General features: G+C 38.3%; 1 protein-coding gene across 6 annotated transcripts in view; it reads right to left on the reverse strand.

Annotated features, from left to right (window-relative positions):
* The window catches only part of NUP188 (nucleoporin 188), a 53,082-nt gene that overhangs the window by 27,920 nt on the left and 4,131 nt on the right, over positions 1–21,031 (reverse strand). Inside the window, exons 2-10 of one of the 6 annotated variants that reach the window (XM_072741497.1) lie at positions 18,427–18,481; positions 16,644–16,717; positions 15,731–15,785; positions 13,786–13,870; positions 13,138–13,218; positions 12,218–12,262; positions 11,172–11,264; positions 10,911–11,030; positions 1,875–2,086 (exon numbers count right to left, since the gene is read on the reverse strand). In XM_072741497.1, coding sequence (XP_072597598.1) covers positions 1,875–2,086; positions 10,911–10,913 — 215 coding nt within the window. In that variant the 5' untranslated portion in view covers positions 10,914–11,030; positions 11,172–11,264; positions 12,218–12,262; ... (3 more) ...; positions 16,644–16,717; positions 18,427–18,481. Of the gene's footprint in view, positions 1–1,874; positions 2,087–10,910; positions 11,031–11,171; positions 11,265–12,116; positions 12,263–13,137; positions 13,219–13,785; positions 13,871–15,730; positions 15,786–16,643; positions 16,718–18,426; positions 18,482–21,031 lie in introns of all 6 variants that reach the window. The other 5 variants (XM_072741482.1, XM_026009469.2, XM_026009470.2 and 2 more) reach the window with 5 other exon arrangements.

A 21,031-nucleotide genomic window follows, 5' to 3' on the forward strand; every position in this document is an offset into this window, starting at 1 on the left:
TTACTAATGGTTTTCTCTGCTTTTTTTTTTTCACACTAAGTTTCCTAAACCTGCATGTATTTTACACTTCCAGAACACTTCAGTTTGTCCAGCCACATTTAAGTACTTGACAATCAAAAGGGGGCTTGTGCCTGCCAAAGCACAGATCCAGTACTGGAAGTTTCCACAGCCGCCAATTACAAGTGACCCAGGTAAACCGTCTCATCACTCAAGTGTGTATCTGTTCAGAGAGGAAACTGGCCTCAAAACGTAGATCTACCCATGCAAACCACTGTAACATCATCCTTTTTGTAAAACTGAGTTCCTCCTCACAGACACAGATGCAAAGAGTCAGTTCACCCCAGAGGATACACCAAGAGAGCAGGTAAGAAAATGCTCAATGTCAGAGATAACTAGGGAAAGGCAAATTAGTGCAGCAAAAGAGATCAAACTGAGGGGGATGATAGATAATAACACAGGTTTGCAAGACTGTGGGGAAACTGGTTCTCTCCTCCCACTGTCAGTGAAGCATAAATTGGTACAGCCTTTTGCACAGGACAACTTGGCAATATTTTGTAATACAGACGTACATACCATTCAACCCAACAATTGTATTTCTCGATCTTTTAGAGTCATATTCACCCAGATGCACAGACAGGCTTGTAAAGAGTGTTCTTTACAGCACCGTTTGAAATATCCAAAATAGCTAACCACCTGCCATTAGGGAAATTGTTAAATAAATATTCCTACAGTGTACTAACATACAGTAGCTAAAAAACATCCTGAGGTGAAAAGAGTTCCAGGACATCTAGTTATGTGAAAAATTAAGTTGTTTATTTATTTTTTTATTTTTTTAAAGATTTTATTTATTTATTCATGAGAGACACAGAGAGAAAGAAGAGAGGGGGAGGCAGAGACATAGGCAGAGGGAGAAGCAGGCTCCATGCAGGAAGCCCGATGTGGGACTTTATCCCGGGTCTCCAGGATCACACCCTGAGCTGCAGGCGGCACTAAACCGCTGCGCCACTGGGGCTGCCCTGAAAAATTAAGTTGTAAAGAAACTATTATTTATATCAAAAAACATAAACATGGCAGCTTGGGTGGCTCAGCGGTTTAGCCAGCCCAGGGTGTGATCCTGGAGACCCGGGATCAAGTCCCACGTCGGGCTTCCTGCATGGAGCCTGCTTCTCCCTCTGCCTGTGTCTCTGCCTCTCCCTCTCCTCTCTCTCTGTGTCTCTCATGAATAAATAAATAAATTAAAAAAAACATGAATGATATCTTTTTGTATATCTGAAAAAAAGATATAGATCTATCCATTGCCATAAAATTCAAAGTCCACAGACGATGACCTCAAAGAGGGCAGGGGACACATTCACCTTGTCATTGTCTTCTTAGCATTTGCACTGGCTTACCACTGATATTCACCACATTTTTTGTTAAATGGATGAACCTTTTATATGAAGATAATAAAATACTAGGGCAGCCTGGATGGCTCAGTGCTTTAGTGCTGCCTTCAGCCCAGGACCTGATCCTGGAGACCCGGGATCGAGTTCCACGTCAGGCTCCCAGCATGGAGCCTGCTTCTCCCTCTGCCTGTGTCTCTGCCCCCCCCCCCCCCCCGCCTCTGTCTCTCATGAATAAATAAATCTTAAAAAAAAAAAAAAAAAAAAAAGACAATAAAATACTAGAATGCAATACTTATTTTGAGAAAACATGTCCCTCTCAATCTGAGTCTTTACTCCCCCGTAGGACTTGGAACATGGTAGTACACTTATCTGTTTCCCTACCACTAAGTGAAAAGTACATCTAGACGGCCCCTCACCCATTCACAGGATCACTGTATCAGTGCTCTAAACATTGTACAAGTTTTGTAGTCTCAACGCATTCAGACTTACCCAATTCGATCCACAAAAGGATCCATGGTTTCATCCACCAGGTGCCTGTTGGTCTGCCTACTACCAAATCCTTGCTCTTTAAACATCTTGGTTAATGCCAACAGGTCACTAGGTGCCATCTCAAAGTACGCATAATAAAGGAAAATAATTTCCAGCAGCATGGACTGTTCCCGAAGGCATTGAACAAACCAGCGAGACACCTGGCGCTCAGTCTGCACAATCCATGAAGAAAAAATCAGAGAATTAAAGTCAGATTTTAAAACATATTTAAGGGGGTAGGGGGATGGGGTAACTGGGTTATGGGCATTAAGGAGGGCATGTGATATAATAAGCACTCGCTGTTATATAAGACTGATTAATCACTGAACTCTACCTCTGAAACCAATAATACATTATATGTTAACTGAATTTAAAGAAAAAAGCATTAAAAAATTTTAAGTTACTTTTTATTAGACAATACATGTTTAAAAAGAGAGTAAAAAAATGTCTCCCTCTTTGCCATATATTAAGAAATCTGTTAAAAAGCTTAAAGCAGGGCAGCCCTGGTGACGCAGCGGTTTAGTGGGCCTACAGCCCAGGGTGTGATCTTGGAGACCCTGGATTGAGTCCCACATCGGGCTCTCTGTATGATGCCTACTTCTCCCTCTGCCTGTGTCTCTGCCTCCCTCTCTCTCTGTCTCTATGAATAAATAAATAAAATCTTAAAAATAAATAAATAAATAAATAAATAAATAAATAAATAAATAAAGCAAAAGGATTTGGGAGAGACACCAAAAAAAAGTCTCCCTCCCTACAATTCCCATTGCCCAGTCATCCAAACCTGCCCCCAGGGCAACCATCATTAAAGGTTTGTGTTTCTCCTTCCAGTAATATACTATATACACTCATTTATTCCTTCATTCATTTATTCTAAGGTCTATCTATCTACCTACCTGCCTACCCATCCATCCATTCACTCATCCATCTCTAAACCAAATATACTATACAAATTATTCTGTACTTTACTTTTCTCAAATAACAACGTATCTTACAAATCATTTCTGTTCAACGTACAATAAGAATTTCCTTTTCACCAGTCCCCTCGTTATTTTTAATATAATGTAGTACTCCACTGCATGGAAATGCCGTATTTTTATTCATATATTTTGCTATAATTTAAACAACTCCCTTGTTTGTACAAACAAGTGTTGGTAAAGATGTAGAGAAAAATGAACTCTTGTGTACTGTTCAGGATTCTAAACTGGTGCAGCCACTATGGAAAACAGTATGGAGGTTCCTCAAACAATTAAAAAACAGAGGGACACCTGGGTGGCTCTGACTGAGGTGGGACACCTCAGTTAGGCATCTGACTCTTGCTTTCAGCTCAGGTCATGATCTCAGGGTCGTGAGATCGAGCCCTGAGTCAGGCTCTGTGCTGAGAGTGGAGTCTGCTTGGGACTCTCACTCCCTCTCCCTCTGCCCCTCCCTGCCTCACTCGTACTCTCCCTAAAAACAAACAAACAAACAAACAAAACAGCACAATTAAAAAACAGAAATGCCATATGATCCAATAATTTCACTACTGAGTATTTACCCCCCCAAAATGAAAACACTAATTCAAAAAGATATAAGCAGGGGTGCCTGGGTGGCTCAGTTGGTTAAGTGTCTGTGTTTAGCTCAGGTCATGATCCTAGAGTCCCAAGAGCAAACCTCATCAGGCTCCCTGCTCAGCAGGGAGTCTGCTTCTCCCTCTCTCTTTCTCCCTTTGCCTCTGCCTTTCCCCCTGCTCACACATGCACATGCTCTCTCTCTCTTTCAAATAGATAAATAAAATCTTTAAAAAGAACAAACAAACGGAAGATGCACCCCTATGTTTACTGAAGCATTACTTACAATAGCAAAGACAGGGAAGCAACCTATGTGTCCAATAATAAACAAATAAAGAAGATATGGTAGGTTGCACTGGTGCACTGGAATACTAACACAGCCACAAAAAGAATGAGATGTTGCCATTTGCAATAACATGGATGGACCTAGAAGGTATTATGTATGCTAAGTGAAGTGAATTAGACTGAGAAAGACAAATACCATATGACTATATTCATATCTGGCATCAAAAAAAAACAAAAAACAAAACAAGTGAAGAAATAAACAAAAAACAGAACCAGGCCTATAAATACAGAGAACAAACTGATAGTTGCCAGAAGGAAAGTGGGTGGAAGACAGGCAAAATGGGTGAAAAGGAGTGGGAGACACAGGCTTCCAGTTGTGGAATGAGTAAGTCATGAGAATAAAAGGCACAGAATAGAAATATAGTCAATGGCACTATAATAACATTGTTTGGTGACAGATGGTAGCTACATTTGTGGTGACCACAGCACAACATAAAAAAATGGTAAATCACTATGCTGTACACCTGTGTCACCTACATTCCAAAAAAATTAAAAATAAATTTTAAAAAAGTATGATTAACAAATATACAAAAAAATTGGTAAAACCACAGATCCAAATATCTCAACCTGACTAGTATTTCTCACCAGACACTCAACTACTTCCAAATACACATTCTTTTCACATGTACAGGGTAGATCCACCAAGATAGATAATATAATGGGCCATAACCCATGGGATAGTAAATTTTAAAAGATTTAAATGATACAGAGTATGTTCTTTTTTTTTTTATTTTTTTTTGAGATTTTATTCATTTATTCATGAGAGAGACAGAGAGAGAGGCAGAGACACAGGCAGAGGGAGAAACAGGCTCCACACAGGGAGCCCGACGTGGGACTTGATCCCGGGTCTCCAGGATCACGCCCTGGGCTGAAGGCAGCGCTAAACCACTGAGCCACCCGGGCTGCCTGAGTGTATGTTCTTTAATGATAATGGAGTCAAATTAAAAACCAGCAGGTTATCCATTGTTTGGAAATTAAACAACACACTCACATTAATAATGAAAGGGTCAAAGAATATCACAAGGGGAATTAGAAACTATTTTGAATGAATGACAGTGAAAATACAGCATATCAATATTTTTTAGGATATAGCTAAAAGCAATACTGACAACAACATCTCTGGTTATTTAATAAGAATGTTCTAAAATCTGTTAGATACCTAAGTTTCTAACTTAAAAATTAGAAAAAGAGCAAATTAAATCCAAAATAAATAAACAGAAAGAAATACTAAAGAGCAGGGATCCCTGGGTGGCGCAGCGGTTTGGCGCCTGCCTTTGGCCCAGGGCGCGATCCTGGAGACCCGGGATCGAATCCCACGTCAGGCTCCCGGTGCATGGAGCCTGCTTCTCCCTCTGCCTGTGTCTCTGCCTCTCTCTCTCTCTCACACTGTGTGCCTATCATAAATAAATAAAAATTAAAAAAAAAAAAAAAAGAAATACTAAAGAGCAGAAACCAGCATTATATAAAATGGACAAGCAATAGAGAAATATGAAGACAAAACTACCATTATCAGAAATCAGAAGACATCATCACAGATCCTCCAAAGAGTAAAAGCATAACAAGAAAATATTATCAGCTTTATACAAATAAGTCTGGCTACTTAGATGATATCAATACATCCCTTGAAACACAGAAAATTACCAAAACTGACCCAAAAAGAAATAGCAAACGTGAACAGCTCTCTAATCAATTACAGAAAACTGAATTCCAAATTAAAAACTTGAGAGTGCCTGGCTAGTTCAATCAGAAGAGCATGCAACTCTTGATCTCAGAGTCATGAGTTCGAGCCCCATATTGGGTGTAGAGATTACTTACATAAATAAATATTAACTGATTGTTTGACTAATTAATTAAAAACTTGCCCATAAAGAAAGCTGTAGGCTGAGATGGTTTCACTGGTAAATTGTCATACATTTAAGGAAGAAATAATACCAGCACTACAAAAATTCTTTCAGAAAATAGAGGAAAAAGGAAATTTTTTCTTTTCTGAAAAGTTCTTTCTTTTCTGAAAGTTTTATATCATAACTTATGAACTTTCTTTTCTGAAAGTTTTATATCATAACTTATTTTATGAAGCCAATATTACACTAATACCAAAACCAGACAAAGACGTCACAAGAAAACTACAGCTTAATATCCCTCATGAACAGAGACTAACAAAATTTTAGCAAGACAAATCCAACAATATATAAAGAGCAAAATATATCATAACTAAGAAGAGTTTATGCCAGGAATTCAAGATTGATCTGACATCCAAAAACTCCATGTAATTCACAACAGAGCAAAAGAGAAAAGCCGTAAGGTCACTTCAATAAATGCAAAACAAATGGACAGGATTTAACAGTCATTTATAATAAAAAATAAAACCCTCAACAAACGTAAAAGGTAATTTGTTCATTTTGATAATGAACACTACAAAAATAATTTACAACAACACATTCAATGGTAAATGACTGAATGCTTTCTACCCAAGATCATGAACAAGGTAACAATGTCGGCTCTCCTATCACTTGTATTCATCACTCTACTGGAGGCCCTAATCAGCTAATAAGGCAAGAGAAAAATAAAAGGCATACAGATTTGAAAAGAAGTTAAATTGTCATTTACAGACAACACGATCAAGTATATTAGAAAATCCTAGGGGATCCCTGGGTGGCGCAGCGGTTTGGCACCTGCCTTTGGCCCAGGGCGCGATCCTGGAGACCCGGGATCGAATCCCACATCGGGCTCCCGGTGCATGGAGCCTGCTTCTCCCTCTGCCTATGTCTCTGCCTCTCTCTCTCTCTCTGTGACTATCATAAATAAATAAAGATTAAAAAAAAAAAGAAAAAAGAAAATCCTATCAGAAGAAACCCACTTAGTGGAGCACGTAGGTGTCTCAGTCGGATGAACATCCGACTCCATTGATTTCAGCTCAGGTCATGATCTCAGGGTCATGGGATCAGGCCCATATTAGGCTCCATGCTCCAAAGGGAGTCTGCTTGAGATTCTTTCTCCTCCCTCTCCCGCTCCCTCCACGACACTCACATGCTCTCTCTCAAATAAATAAATCTTAAAAAAATACAAAAGAAAAATAAAAAACCTACTATAAGTGAATTTAGCAAGGCCACAAGATACAAGATTAATGTAAAAAATCAACTGTATTTCTAAATACTAACAATAAACTGAAAAATGAATTTAAAAAAAATATTTACAGTAGCATCAAAAAATTAAATATTTAAGGCTAAATTTAATAAAAGATACATAATCCATGAATACTGAAAACAAAAACTTATTTAGGGATATTTTTAAGAGTTTTTTTTTTTTAATTTATTCATGAGAGAGACACACACACAGAGAGAGAGAGAGAGAGAGGCAGAGACACAAGCAGAGGGAGAAACAGGCTTCACACAGGGAGCCCAACGTGGGACTGGATCCCGGGTCTCCAGGATCACGCCCTGGGCTGAAGGTGGCGCTAAACCGCTGAGCCACCCGGGCTGCCCTTATTTAGGGATATTAAACAAGACACACATAAATGAAGAGATATATCAGGTTCAAAGATTGGAATATTTAGTAACATTATTAAGATGGTAATTCTCTTCAAATTAAAGATTCAATAAAATTCTTACCAAAATCCTTGAGAGCTTTTTTTTTTGGAGAAACTAATCTAAAGTTGATATGGAAAAGGAAAGGACCTACAATAGTCAAAACATTTTGAAAGAGAACAAGGCTGAAAGATTTACACTACTTGATTTTAAGATTTGCTAAATAAAACTATTGTAATCCAGACAGTGTGATATAAGCATATAGATATAAAATTCAGTGGATCACAGACAGACCCACATTAATATGAACTGAGTTTTTACAAAGGTCCCAAGGTAATCCAATGGGAAAAGACAATCTTTTCCATAAATGGTACTAGAAGAAGATATCTATATGGGGAAAAAATAAATCTTATTACCTTATTACCTTACCTCACACCATGCAATAAAATTAACTAAAAAGTAATTACTGACCTAAATGTATATGCGAAAACTATAAAACTTCTAAAAGAAAACAAAATATCTGAGACATTAGGTTAAGCAAAGATTTCTAAAACGAGGCCCAAAAGGGAAGAATCCTCACAGAAAAAAAAAAAAAAAAAAACTGACAAAAGAGATTTTATGAAAATTTATGTTTGCTCTTATTTTTTATTTATTTTGGTGGGGGAAAGGTAGAGAGAGAATCTTAAGCAGATTCCATGCCCAGCATGGAGCCAAATGCAGGGTTCAATCTCACAGCCCTGAGCACATGACCTGAGCTGAAATCAAGAGTCAGATGCTTAACCAACGAGCCACCCAGTCGCCCTAAGTTTTGTTCTTGGACACTTTAAGTGAGAAAAAAAAGCAAGCAAGCCTCGGAGTGAAAGAAAATATTTCTAAAACATTTACCTGTCAAATGGTTTATCTCCAGAATACACAAAGAAGTCTTAAAATTCAGTAAAAAAAAAAAAATCTAAAAAAAAAAAAAAAAAAAAAAAAGAGGCAGAAACTGATAAACACTTCCACAAAAAAGATATAAGCAAACAGGCATGTAAAAAGATGCTCAACATCACTAGTCATCATGGAAACACAAATTAAAACCTATCAGATGTCTAAAATTAAAAACAATGACCATACCAAGTATTGGTAAGGATACAAAACATGAAGAATTCTCAGAAATGCTGTTTTTTTTTTTTTAATTTTTATTTATTTATGATAGTCACACAGAGAGAGAAAGAGAGGCAGAGACACAGGCAGAGGGAGAAGCAGGCTCCATGCACCGGGAGCCCAACGTGGGATTCGATCCCGGGTCTCCAGGATCGCGCCCTGGGCCAAAGGCAGGCGCTAAACCGCTGCGCCACCCAGGGATCCCAGAAATGCTGTTAAGAATGCTGGAGCACCGGGATCCCTGGGTGGCGCAGCGGTTTGGCGCCTGGCTTGGCCCAGGGCGCGATCCTGAAGACCCGGGATCGAATCCCACGTCGGGCTCCCGGTGCATGGAGCCTGCTTCTCCCTCTGCCTGTGTCTCTGCCTCTCTCTCTCTCTCTCTCTCTCTCTGTGACTATCATAAGTAAATAAAAATTAAAAAAAATATATTAAAAAAAATAACCCTTTATGATATGAGGTTGTCTTACTTTGTTTACTGCACCCTTTTTTGTTTTTGTTTTTGCCTTACAAAAGTGTTTGATTTGATATTGCTGGGTTTATAATTATTTTTCTTTCATGGCTTTTAGGTTTTACTTTAAAAAGTCTTCTCCACTCCAAACAAAACAAAACCACTTCCCTTGTTTTCTTCCAATACTTAAAAATTTTTTTTCTAAGTGCACTCTACATCTAACATGGGGCTTCAATTCAAAACCCCAAGAACAGGGGTTGCATGCTCTACTGACTAAGCCAGTCAGGAGCCCCTACTGTTACTTTTCTTTAATTTAAATCATTGCTCTGATTTTCTTTTGGTAGAGGCAGGAGATAGAGATACAATGCAATTTTTCTCCCCATGGTTATTCAGTAGTTCAAGATCTTCTATTGAAAAATATACTATTTCCCACTGATTGAAATGCTGCCTTTATCACACATTAACTCATTCTGGGTCTATAACTAGACCTCTTATTATGCTCTATTTAGAAGTCTATTCATGTGCCAATGTCATGCTACAAATTACTGTAGTATTAATTATCTAATAAGACTAATTCATCTTTTTCAAAAATTTCCTGGCTATTCTTACGTATCTTTCATATGGATTTGAGAATCAGCCTGTCCAGTTCCAAAATAAAAGGCAAAACAAACACTTGCTAGTATTTTTTTGGTATTGCACTTAATTCATAGGTTAACATAAGAAGTACTGACACATTTATAGTGGTGTCTTTATATTCAAGAATGTGGTGTGTCTTTCCATTCAGTTATGACTTCTTTTATACCCATTACAGCACTGGGACACCTGGGTGGCTCAGTTGGTTAAGCATCCAACTCTTTTTTTTTTTCTTTTTTAATTTTTGTTTATTTATGATAGTCACACAGAGAGAGAGAGAGAGAGGGGCAGAGACATAGGCAGAGGGAGAAGCAGGCTCCATGCACCAGGAGCCCGACGTGGGATTCGATCCTGGGTCTCCAGGATCGCGCCCTGGGCCAAAGGCAGGCGCTAAACCACTGCGCCACCCAGGGATCCCAGCATCCAACTCTTGATTTCAGCTTGGGTCATGATCTCAGAGTCATGAGATCAAACCTCCAGTTGGGCTCTGCGCTGATAGTGGAGCCTGCTTACGATTCTTTCTCTCCCTCTCCCTGCCAACTTGTGTGTGCTTTCTCTCTAAATAAATAAGTAACAAAATAATAAAATAAATACCCTTTATAGCATTTTAAAATTCTCTTCATTTAGATTTGGATTGTCACAAGCTTTTCCTTTTTTTTTTTTAACTGTTTTATTTTTTATTTTATTTATTCATGATAGACAGAGAGAGAGAAAGAGAGAGAGAGAGAGGGGCAGAGACACAGGAGGAGGGAGAAGCAGGCTCCATGCGAGGAGCCCGACGGGGGACTCGATCCCGGGTCTCCAGGATCATGCCCTGGGCCAAAGGCAGGTGCTAAACCGCTGCGCCACCCAGGGATCCCTATTCCTAAGAAATGTATGCTTTTATTGCTATTATAAATGGGCCCTTTTCTTCTACTAAATATTTTCAATAGTTCTTGTTCATGTTTTGGCTGAATTATTTTAATAAACGTACTATTTTCAAAATAAAAAAGGGCATGGTCTAATCTATAAATGTAGGCTGCTTTACAATTTAGAATAAAATAATCAGACTAGTGTCACATACTTAATAATGATAATAAAGAAGATGAAATCTTGAATTTAGAGTTCCATTAATGACTAAGAAAAGATTTTAGGCAAGAACAGAAAGTAAATTGACTAGATAAAGTCAGGTGAAAACATCCAGAATTAAATACCATTACATAAAGTCATCGGTGTTTTGATCCATGACATGTATAAATTTTCTGAAGAAAGATTATCAATAAACATTATAAGTTAATAAGTGAATAATTTAACTGGGAGCTCTATGCACAAGGTTTACAATTCTCCTAAATTACAGAAGGGCCCACTAACCACATACCATGAGATTTCCATGTGTCTCCCATGTTGGTGCTTCGGTTTTATAAAGCTCTTCAAACTGCTGTCTGTATTTTATAACTAGTTCCTTCTCCAATTTATCAACACAGTCTGCATATTCAACCTTAAAAAAAAAAAACCCAGAGTAACTTAAATCTACAATAAAAGGTAAATGTTCAAATGAGTGTGAATGTGAATAATATAAAATATTAAATAGTGTTGGATTTTATAAATACAGAGAACCACAAGGACTAAATGGGCTTACCCTATAGGGGTGTCTTTCATCTTGGAAATAAGTGAGAAGGTGTAAAATACAACGAAGAATACAGGTTCTCTCTTCATAGTAATAATCTGCAATCTGGGAAGAAACCGAAGACGCAAAATCAATTACTCACCTTTGCACAAAGAACATACAATTTAAAGTTTTTCTTTTCAATTTTTAAAAGAGATTATTTATTTATTCATGAGAGACACAGAGAGAGAGGCAGAGACATAGGCAGAAAGAGAAGCAGGCTTCCTGCAAGGAGCTAAATGTGGGACTCGATCTCGGATCCTGGGATCATGCCCTGAGCCAAAGGCAGACACTCAACTACTGAGTTACCCAGGCGTCCCCAATTTTAAGTTTATTAATAAAGAGATCACTTAAAGATGTGAATGAAAAGTCTGATTTCTTCAAGCAATCACAGAAACAGAAAGATGGTGTTAGGCCAATAGAAAGCAAAAGACCTTCATTAACTAGGATATAAGTAAAGCCATGCAAGATAAAAGGAATTATTGAAAAATATAAACAAGTTGTCTTGCAGGATTTCTCAGAGCATTCAAGAAACACACAATGCCATAACTGACTGGCCAAATACATGAAGCAAATATGAAAGCATCACTGGTACATATCTAACTGCTTGTAACTAATGTACTTGGTTCTCACTAAATACCAAATAGGAAACTACTTCTGAAGTCACACTCAAATTCCATTTTTTATGAGATCCTAAATGAGAGGCGGCTTTGTGGGCTAGGGGGAGATAAGGAATAAAGAAATATAAATTAACTTTCTTGCATTTAGACCTAGAGAAAAAATACACATGAAACATTTTTTATTCCCAGTAGCTGAAGGGTCTCCTTAGGAAAAAGGTCTCAGCTAGGGCCAGTGGATAAAAGTGTCTTGTTTGACAACTATGTTACTAAGCTACTTCATTAAGATCTCAATGCTTACCCAACAAAAAGAGTCCAAAGCCAGCATTGCCCAGGAGAATAAGGTCAAGAAGCCATCACCCAATTTCACGTCAAAGAATGAAAACAGTGACTACTGCTCACCTTCAGGATTAAGGCCTGGCTCTGCCTCTCGTCTTGCAGTACTGTCTGAAGGAAAAAAGAACAGTCCAGTAGCCATCTTATTATTATTTTTTTTTTCAGTAGCCATCTTACAAGCAAAGTTCAATTAACAAAGAGAAAGGTAAATATCTTCACCCACCTTTCAAGATTATAAGTGCCCATTCATTTCTGGAAATTTTCTTTTTAAAGATTTATTTGTTTATTCATGAGACAGAGAGAAAGAGGCAGAAACATAGAAAGTCAGAGGACTTTCTCTCCTCACAGGGAGCCTGATGTGGATTCAATCCCCTGACCTGGGATTACGTCCTGAGCCCAAGGCAGACGCCTAAACGCTAAGCCACCCAGGGGTCTCTCTGGAAATATTTTTTACCTAAGTGTATCCAAATCTGTGCTCAAATCTCTGCCCACTCCTCTAGACTCATTTGTAAAATGATGGACAATACAAACCGCACATGGTCCCAGGTCATTTTCAGCTCTGATTTCTTCAGATTCTATCCTTAACATGTCAATCTTTGACCTCTCCAGCCCCCAAAGTCTAAGGACAGACCTCAGTTTAAGTACATGTTTTTTAAGCCTTTAGAAAGTCTCTCCTGGGGATCCCTGGGTGGTGCAGCGGTTTGGCGCCTGCCTTTGGCCCAGGGCGTGATCCTGGAGACCCGGGATCGAATCCCACATCGGGCTCCCGGTGCATGGAGCCTGCTTCTCCCTCTGCCTGTGTCTCTGCCTCTCTCTCTCTCTGTGACTATCATAAAAAAAAAAAAAAAAAAAAGTCTCTCCTGAGAATCACTGTATCTGATCACCTACCTCTATTGCAAAGAACCAGTCGAAAAATGCTTAAACACCTAAAACCAACAAGGAAAATCGGAGAAGGCAGGAGAAAGGAGCTGGACATAACTACAAACCTTTAGTGAGTCACGGGTACCTCTATAATCCTCTTGAAGGTAACACTGGAGTAACTGCACACTCTGTTCTTCGTCAAGACCCTGAAATGCAGGGGTCATAAGTGAGGAACAGCACCTCAGCTCAGGAAACAGATAGGATGCAAAGCATTCTAAAGATTTGTCCTCTAGAATGAACACAGAACTTGAATAAACAACAATCCTTTCTAAATATTTCACACAACATAATTTTCCCCCAAATAGGAGAAAAAGGAGGCAGTCAGACATGCAATTTACATGACAACTAAATTTACAATATCAGAAACAACTGTGCTTATTTACCAAGCCACTGGAACAGTCACAGGCATGATCCAGGTTTCCAAAATTAAAAAGAAACAGCTACATATTTAAATATAATCTAGGCAATTTAAGGAACACTACTACATGCATGATGAGAAAACTCTATGATACATATATAGTAAAAAGGTCTGGCAACTTAATTTATGGCTTTTAGCAAGAAGAGTTGCAACTTGGATATTTTCGAAATCCAACATGCTCAATTTAATCTCCCAAACTGAAATAAACTGAATTTTCACCAATAATCACTAACAATAAAACAATGCACATTCACAGTGAAGGTAGCAAGCTGAGCCAGTCCTAATTTTTACTCACCAAAAACTTGCTGATTCTTAAACCCAGCTCCTTCAACGGTGAAGCCACATCTTTATTAGCTTTCACTTTTTCAGCTGAATTTGGACTATGAAAAGAACAATGAATCATTTCCTCATTCTCAATGACCCTCTAAGGATTTTAAATAAACATACTTAAAGATACTTTTATAACAGACCTTTTTCTGCCCTTTAGGTGCCTACAAAAATACACACACACACACACAAAACAAATTCATCTATACAGACTTTATAACACAGAACTATTTATGCCTAAATAATAAATACGGTATATATCTCCTACAAACTATAGTTATAATAGTACTATATGTAGATATATTAAGTTACGTTATTTTTGATCCTTACAACTATGAAAGGGAAATATTACTATCCCCATTTTACAAATGGGATTACTAATACCCAGAAACAATAAATAACTTACCAAAAATCCCACAGCTAATAAAAAGTTAAGATTAAATTTAAAACCAGGTCTGTTAGTATACATACATATATTACTTAGCTCTACTCACTGAGAAAGCCTAGAAGCTAAAACCCCTGTAGCAATGAAGCACACTCAGTACCCAGATCTTGTTTTCTAATACCAATAACTAGTAAGAGTTACCAGGACTCCTTAGAGAAATAGCCAATTCTACAGCTGGGGCGGGGAAAATACTAGATGAGCCTGGAGCATCTTGTAATGCCATAAAGAAAGGAAATATTAAGAAAACAAAAGGATGGGGAAATGTCAAGACGACACAGAAGCCAACCCAAAAGAACTTCCAGTGACTAAAGCTAAAACAAGGTATAAACAAAGAATAAAATAAATAACAGGAGCCCATAGAATACAAACAAATAAATAGGGAGAAGGGAAAAATCTTCCTTACAAAAGAAGACCAAACTCCCTTCAGGAGGTAGAGTTTAATTCCACTATACCCTCACCCAGAGAGTGGGCTAGGCTTAATGACCCACTTTTAAAACACAGAGTAGGGAAAAGAGAAAAAGTGACGTTACAGAAGAGAAACTTGGCAAATGCTACCTTACCCAAGTGAGCAAAGTTAACATTACCAGTAATTTTATGTGGATAACCACATCCTCTGTTACAGTAAGAATTGTACCTCACGTCTATGCATTCTTCCCCAAAACTCAAAATCCCAATCTAATAATGAGAAAAACATGAGACAAATCCAAATTGAGGACAACATTCTACAAAATACTTGACCAGTCCTCCTCAAAACTATTCAAGATCATGAAAATTAAGGGATGACTGAGATGCTGTCACAGCTATGAGCTAAGGCAACATGACAACTAAATGCAATATGGGATCCTGGACTGGATCCGGAGACAGAGAGAAGACATTAAAGAGAAAGAAAAAAATAAAAAAAGGTTAAATTCAAATAAAGCCTGAAGTTACCAAAAAAAAAAAAACAAAAACAAAAAAAAAAAAAACCTCTCTGTCGGGCTTCGAATCTGATGCTACTTATAAAAGAAACTTTTGGGGCAGTCCCGGTGGCTCAGCGGTTTAGCACCGCCTTTGGCCCAGGGTGTGATCCTGGGACCCGGGATCAAGTTCCACGTCGGGCTCCCTGCATGGGGCCTGTTTCTCCCTCTGCCTGTGTTTCTGCCTCTCTCTCTCTCTCTGTGTCTGTCATGAATGAATAAATAAAAATCTTTAAAAAAATAAAAAAATAAAATTAAAAATTAAAAAAACAAACACAAAACTTTTGTCTTTTAAAAAAAGAAAGTAATGCCATGAATGTCCATTCTGTGAACTACAAGCATGTTGTTGGATTTTTTTTTTTTTTTAGAGAGACTCTCACATTTCACAGGAAATCCACAACACAAAGGCTAGGTAAGGTGAAATAGATCTGAAAGAGGCAACACAGAATGATGATTGAGAACACAGACACTGGAGTAACACTGCCAGGTTCAAATCCTGGTTCTACACTTACTAGCTGTGTGACCTTGGGCAAGTTACTTAACCTCTTTGTGCCTCAGTTTCCCCATCTGTAAAACGGAAACGATAATAATAAAAGTACCTATATGTAATAATACTGATTATCTTTTTTTTTTAAAGTCCATATATTTTAGATACATGGTAGTTACCGATCAAACAACATGATGTCTGGGAGTTACTTCAAAACAAGTATGGGGGAAGGGTTCATGAACAAAAAGAAAGCTCTTCATTAACCTAAAGAAATGAAGATGGAAGGTGAAGATGTAAAAAAAACCAGATGCTCAGAAGTAGAAAGGAAATGAGGGTGGCTTGGCAACTATGATGCACCACAGAACGCTATCTGGACTAGGAGTTAATTTAAAGAGTCTAGTCCTACAAGATGTATTCTCTTCTTTTTTAAACTAGGTTATATGTTATTGTTTTCTATTGCCCAGTAAAAAATATATATATATTCAAGAACTGAATAAAAATAGTATCTATCTTAGTGGGCTTTTATGAGGCCTATGATACTCAGAATAATAACTGATACACAGTAAACACTCTGTAAGTGGTCAGCTACTCTTATTACTGCTCACTGCCCTAGCCTAGCACCTGGTGCCAACAGCACTGTACACAAACACAGTGGACCGAAATAAACACTAGAACTATTAATTGAAAAGTTAATGACTCCCCCTCCCCAAATACTAGAGTTATATAACTAGATTCGACAACACTATATTTCTAAAAGGAATTTCCCTTCCTTTCAACAGACAGAAAAAATGTGCCCAACTCTCTTCCACTGGTAACCAAACTGTATTCTCTATAATCTACCTAACCCAGCAGTATCACAAAATCATACACAACAACGGTTTCACTACCCCAGCTTCCTCAGGGGAATTACTCTAACCAGACGCATGGAATAGCCATACCTGGGTGGTTTATAGTAGGACAGCCCTTCTAAGAGCCGCTGCCAATGTTTATTCAGTTCTGCCTCAATCTGATTCTGGAAAAGAACAAAGAAATTATATAAGGGTTTACATAATCCTAAATCTTTTTTAATATGCTTTTCCCCACAGCTGAAATCATTTTGAAAAGAGAATTCTGAGGGCACCTGAGTGGCTCAGTTGGTTGAGCATCTGACTTTGGCTCAGGTCATATCTCAGGATCCTGGGGTCAAGCCCCACGTCGGGCTCCCTGCTCAGTGGGGAGTCTGCTTCTCCCTTACACTTCTCCCCTCCTCCCATTCATGCTCTCTCTAATAAATAAATAAAATCTTAAAAAAAAAAAAAAGAATTCTGTAGCCTCTTTTCCTTCCTTAACATTCTAACGATGATTTAACCTAATTATGAAAATCTTGATAAATACTCTTTCTAGTGGTTGCATAATATTTTATCAAGTGGCTGGATAATAATTTATTTACCATACCTCTATTGTTAGATAAACTTAAGCGGTGATTCCTTATTAATATAAATAACACTATGTAAGGGCACCTGGGTGGTTCCATCAGTTGGGTGTCTGCCTTCGGCTCAGATCATGATCCCAGGGTTCTGGGATAGAGCCTCATAGAGGGTGCTTCTCCCTCTGCCCCTCCCCCTGCTCATGCTTTCTCTCTTTCTCTCAAATAAATAAAAAATAAATTTAAAAAATACTACGGTAAAGAGCTTTGTGCACAAAACTTTTTCAGGATTTCTTTCTTGTGAGACATATTCCTAGAAGTAGAGTTATCAGACGAAAGCATATAAAAGATGTAAAGACTTTATAGTGGATCCTGGATAGGTCAGATGGTAGAGCATGAGACTCTTGATTTCAAGGTCATGAGTTCAAGCCCCATGTAGTCTACTGGCCATGTAGCCTACCTAAAAATAAATAAATAAATAAATAAATAAATAAATAAATAAATAAATAAGGCTCTAGGGATGCCTGAGTGGCTCTTTTTTTTAAAAAAAAAAGATTTTATTTATTTATTCATGAGAGACACAGAGAGAGAGAGAGGCACAGACACAGGCAGAGGGAGAAGCAGGCTCCATGCCGGCAGCCCGACATGGGACTCAGTCCCGGGTCTCCAGGATCACACCCTGGGCTGCAGGCAGACGCTAAACCACTGAGCCACTGGGGCTGCCCATAAATAAAATCTTAAAAAAAAAAAAAAATTAAAGCTCTGAAAAAAGGTATAACATTATGTTAATTACTATAATAATAATAGCAATAATTGAACATCATCTTAACACTTTACCCTCACAGGGTCGGTCAAAACACTCAGGATCAACATTAAGAACTGTCCTTTACTATACTTGGAAATGTCCTAGAAAGCACAGCCTCTGTGACCTAAGGAGCTAGCAACATGCTAAAAAAAAAGAAAAGGCAAGTAAAGTCCAAGACAGAGAAAAGGCCTGAGCATTTTCCTTAGCCTGAGGGAGCAAAATGGTATTCGTCCCCCAACCCTGAGCAGCTAGTTGAACAGCACTGGTATCTTTTCAGATAAGGAATCACCAAAGAACAAAGAGAAGTGGAGGTTTAGAAACCATAGCAGCTGGGCTAGAAGATACAACATGGTTCAGCACAGAGAAACAGGGAATACATCATGTTTATAAAGTTTTAGGAATAAAAAAATGTATTTACTTCTTCCATCAAAGACAAGGCAGTTTGGGGGGCTTATTGTAACACAAGCTACATAAAAACTGCAGAATCCACTCAAGAACACCACCCACTTACCAGTTCTCTCAGAGCTGACCTTCCAAGCAGAATTGTCCATAGTTCCCGGCTACTCCTGAAAAATAATGGGAAGTTTGCACTTTCAGATTATACAAATTTGACCAAGCTGTCTCGCAGTATTTCATTTATTCTCTGAAACCAGGAAACTCAATGTAGAAAACAATTTACTAAAACTCTGGACATTAATCCCATTACATTGTTCTTAAAAGTTTGATGTTCAAAATAAAAATTAAGAAGCTGACACATAACCTAAACCAAGCAGATGTGTTAAAAATGAGGATTGCGGGCAGCCCCAGTGGCGCAGCAGTTTAGCGCCGCCTGCAGCCCAGGGCGTGATCCTGGAAACCCTGGATTGAGTCCCATGTGAGGCTCTCTGCATGGTGCCTGCTTCTCCCTCTGCCTGTGTCTCTGCCTCTCTCTCTGTCTCTATGAATAAATACAGTCTTAAAAAAAAAAAAAACGAGGATTGCCACCATACTTTAATGCATTCAAGATGCAATTAATTGCAGGATACATGATTATTTATGTTCTACCAGCCATCAATAATAAAATACATAGCAGTATAAAGAAATGTATATTTGAGAATTAATGAAATACAATAATTAGTGAATTATCTTACATATTCTATGCTAAGAAGCCGCCTCAGGGTAGTATTTCTATCTCCTCCCTTCTCATTAAAATGTAGTGACCAAAAAGGAGAATACAGAAAAGGACTATGTATATTTCAAGCCCCCTCATCAACTCCAGAAATTTTTTCTTTCTTTCTTTCTTTTTTTTTTTTTGTTTTAAGATTTTATTTGACAGAGAGATAGAGAGCACACAAGCTAGGGGAACTGCAGAGGGAAGAGAAGCAGACTCCCCACTAAGCAGGCAGCCCATTGTGGGGCTCGATCCCAGGACCCTGAGATCATGACCTGGGCCGAAGGCAGACTCTTAACCCACTGAGCCACTCAAGTGCCCCAATTTTCTTAAGATTTACTTAAGTAATCTCTATACCCAACACGGGGCTCAAACTCATGACCTCAAGACCAAGAGTCAAACACTCTACTGACTGAGCTAGCCAGAGGTACCTTCAGAAAAATTTCTAAATGTAATACTCGTTCACTTATTAATTAGCACTAGGTACCACATACAGTGCAAGACACTATATGCAACACATTATTGTCACTATTCCTGGTAAACTCTTTAAATGTACCCTTCACCATGTGCTTACCCAAGTTCCTTCCCTCATCCATGCCTTTGGAACTTCAGGAAACACCTTATGGGGTTTTCTAAAGTCTAGAACTAAATTTCAAAATGTAACCACTAAGAAATTCTCCCAAGAGGCTCCTGGATGGCTCAGTTGGTTAGGAGTCTCAGGTCATGACTTCAGGTTTGTGGGATTAAGCCCCAATTCCCCCTCCAAGCTCAGCATAGAGTAAGCTTGAGATTTTTCTCCCTCTCTCTCTCTCTGCCCCTCCCCCTGCTCTCTCCCCTCCCTCTCTCTTAAAAAAAAAAAAAACTGCTTAGAAAGCTAGTCTACAGAGATGAAAAGGTCTAGGAAAATATACTAAACATTTGACAGAAAGGATGCAAGTTCTCTTAAAAATGAGGATAAACTGAAAAATGTTTTTCCCATGAAGACTTAGATCAAGCACTAGCTATGCTTAAAAATTTTCTTTCAAGGGGTGTCTGGCTGGCTCAGTGGGTGGAACCGACAACTCTTGATCTCAGGGTTGCTAGTTCAAGGCCCAGACTGGGTGTAGATTACTTAAAAATAAAATCTTTACCACCACCACCCCCAAAAAGTCTTTCAACATTTTCCCATCAAAAGAGGTTTAAATCTCTTTTCTAAGGGTTAATGCTTTTAAGAAAACACTTGAGCTCTGCTGCATCAATAAACATCAGCTCCCTCGATGGCTCTGTGAGATCACTAATCATTTTTCTGATGACAAGACAGCATTCACTATGCAAAAATCAGGAGATGAGATCTGGTTAATGAAACAAATAGGACCCTTTACTCACAATTATATTAAAAGGTCTGAGTAAACCAAGCTGTAAGTAATTAAGAACAGAGGCAAGCTCACCATTTAAAGAAATTTATAGTAAAATTTTAAAGTTAGACTGCCTTCTGTAAAGAGAATAATTATATTCTAACTTGTTTGATAAATCTGAATTAACAAAAAAATAAGGAAGGGCTTTATTTAATGTGGCATATACTTCGGGATGCCTGGGTGGCTCAGCAGTTGAGCATCTGCTCAGGGTGTGATCCTGGGACTCGGGATCGAGTCCCACATGGGGCTCCCTGCATGGAGCCTGCTTCTCCCTCTGCCTGTGTCTCTGCCTCTCTTTCTCTCTGTCATGAATAAATAAAATCTTAAAAAAAAAAAAAAGATTTTTATTTATTTGAGAGAAAGAGAGCAGAGGGAAGGGCAGAGGGAGAAGCAGATTCCCCATTTAGCAGGGAGCCTGGAGGTCAGGTCTAGGGAGATCATGACCTGAGCCAAAGGCAACCACTCAACACACAGAGCCACCCAGGTGCCCTGGAAATGTACATTTTATTTTTTTTATTTTTTTAAAGGTTTTTTTTTTTAATTTTTTATTTATTTATGATAGTCACACAGAG

Source organism: Vulpes vulpes, chromosome 2, assembly GCF_048418805.1.
Source record: "Vulpes vulpes isolate BD-2025 chromosome 2, VulVul3, whole genome shotgun sequence".
In the NCBI taxonomy this organism is placed as follows: domain Eukaryota; kingdom Metazoa; phylum Chordata; class Mammalia; order Carnivora; family Canidae; genus Vulpes; species Vulpes vulpes.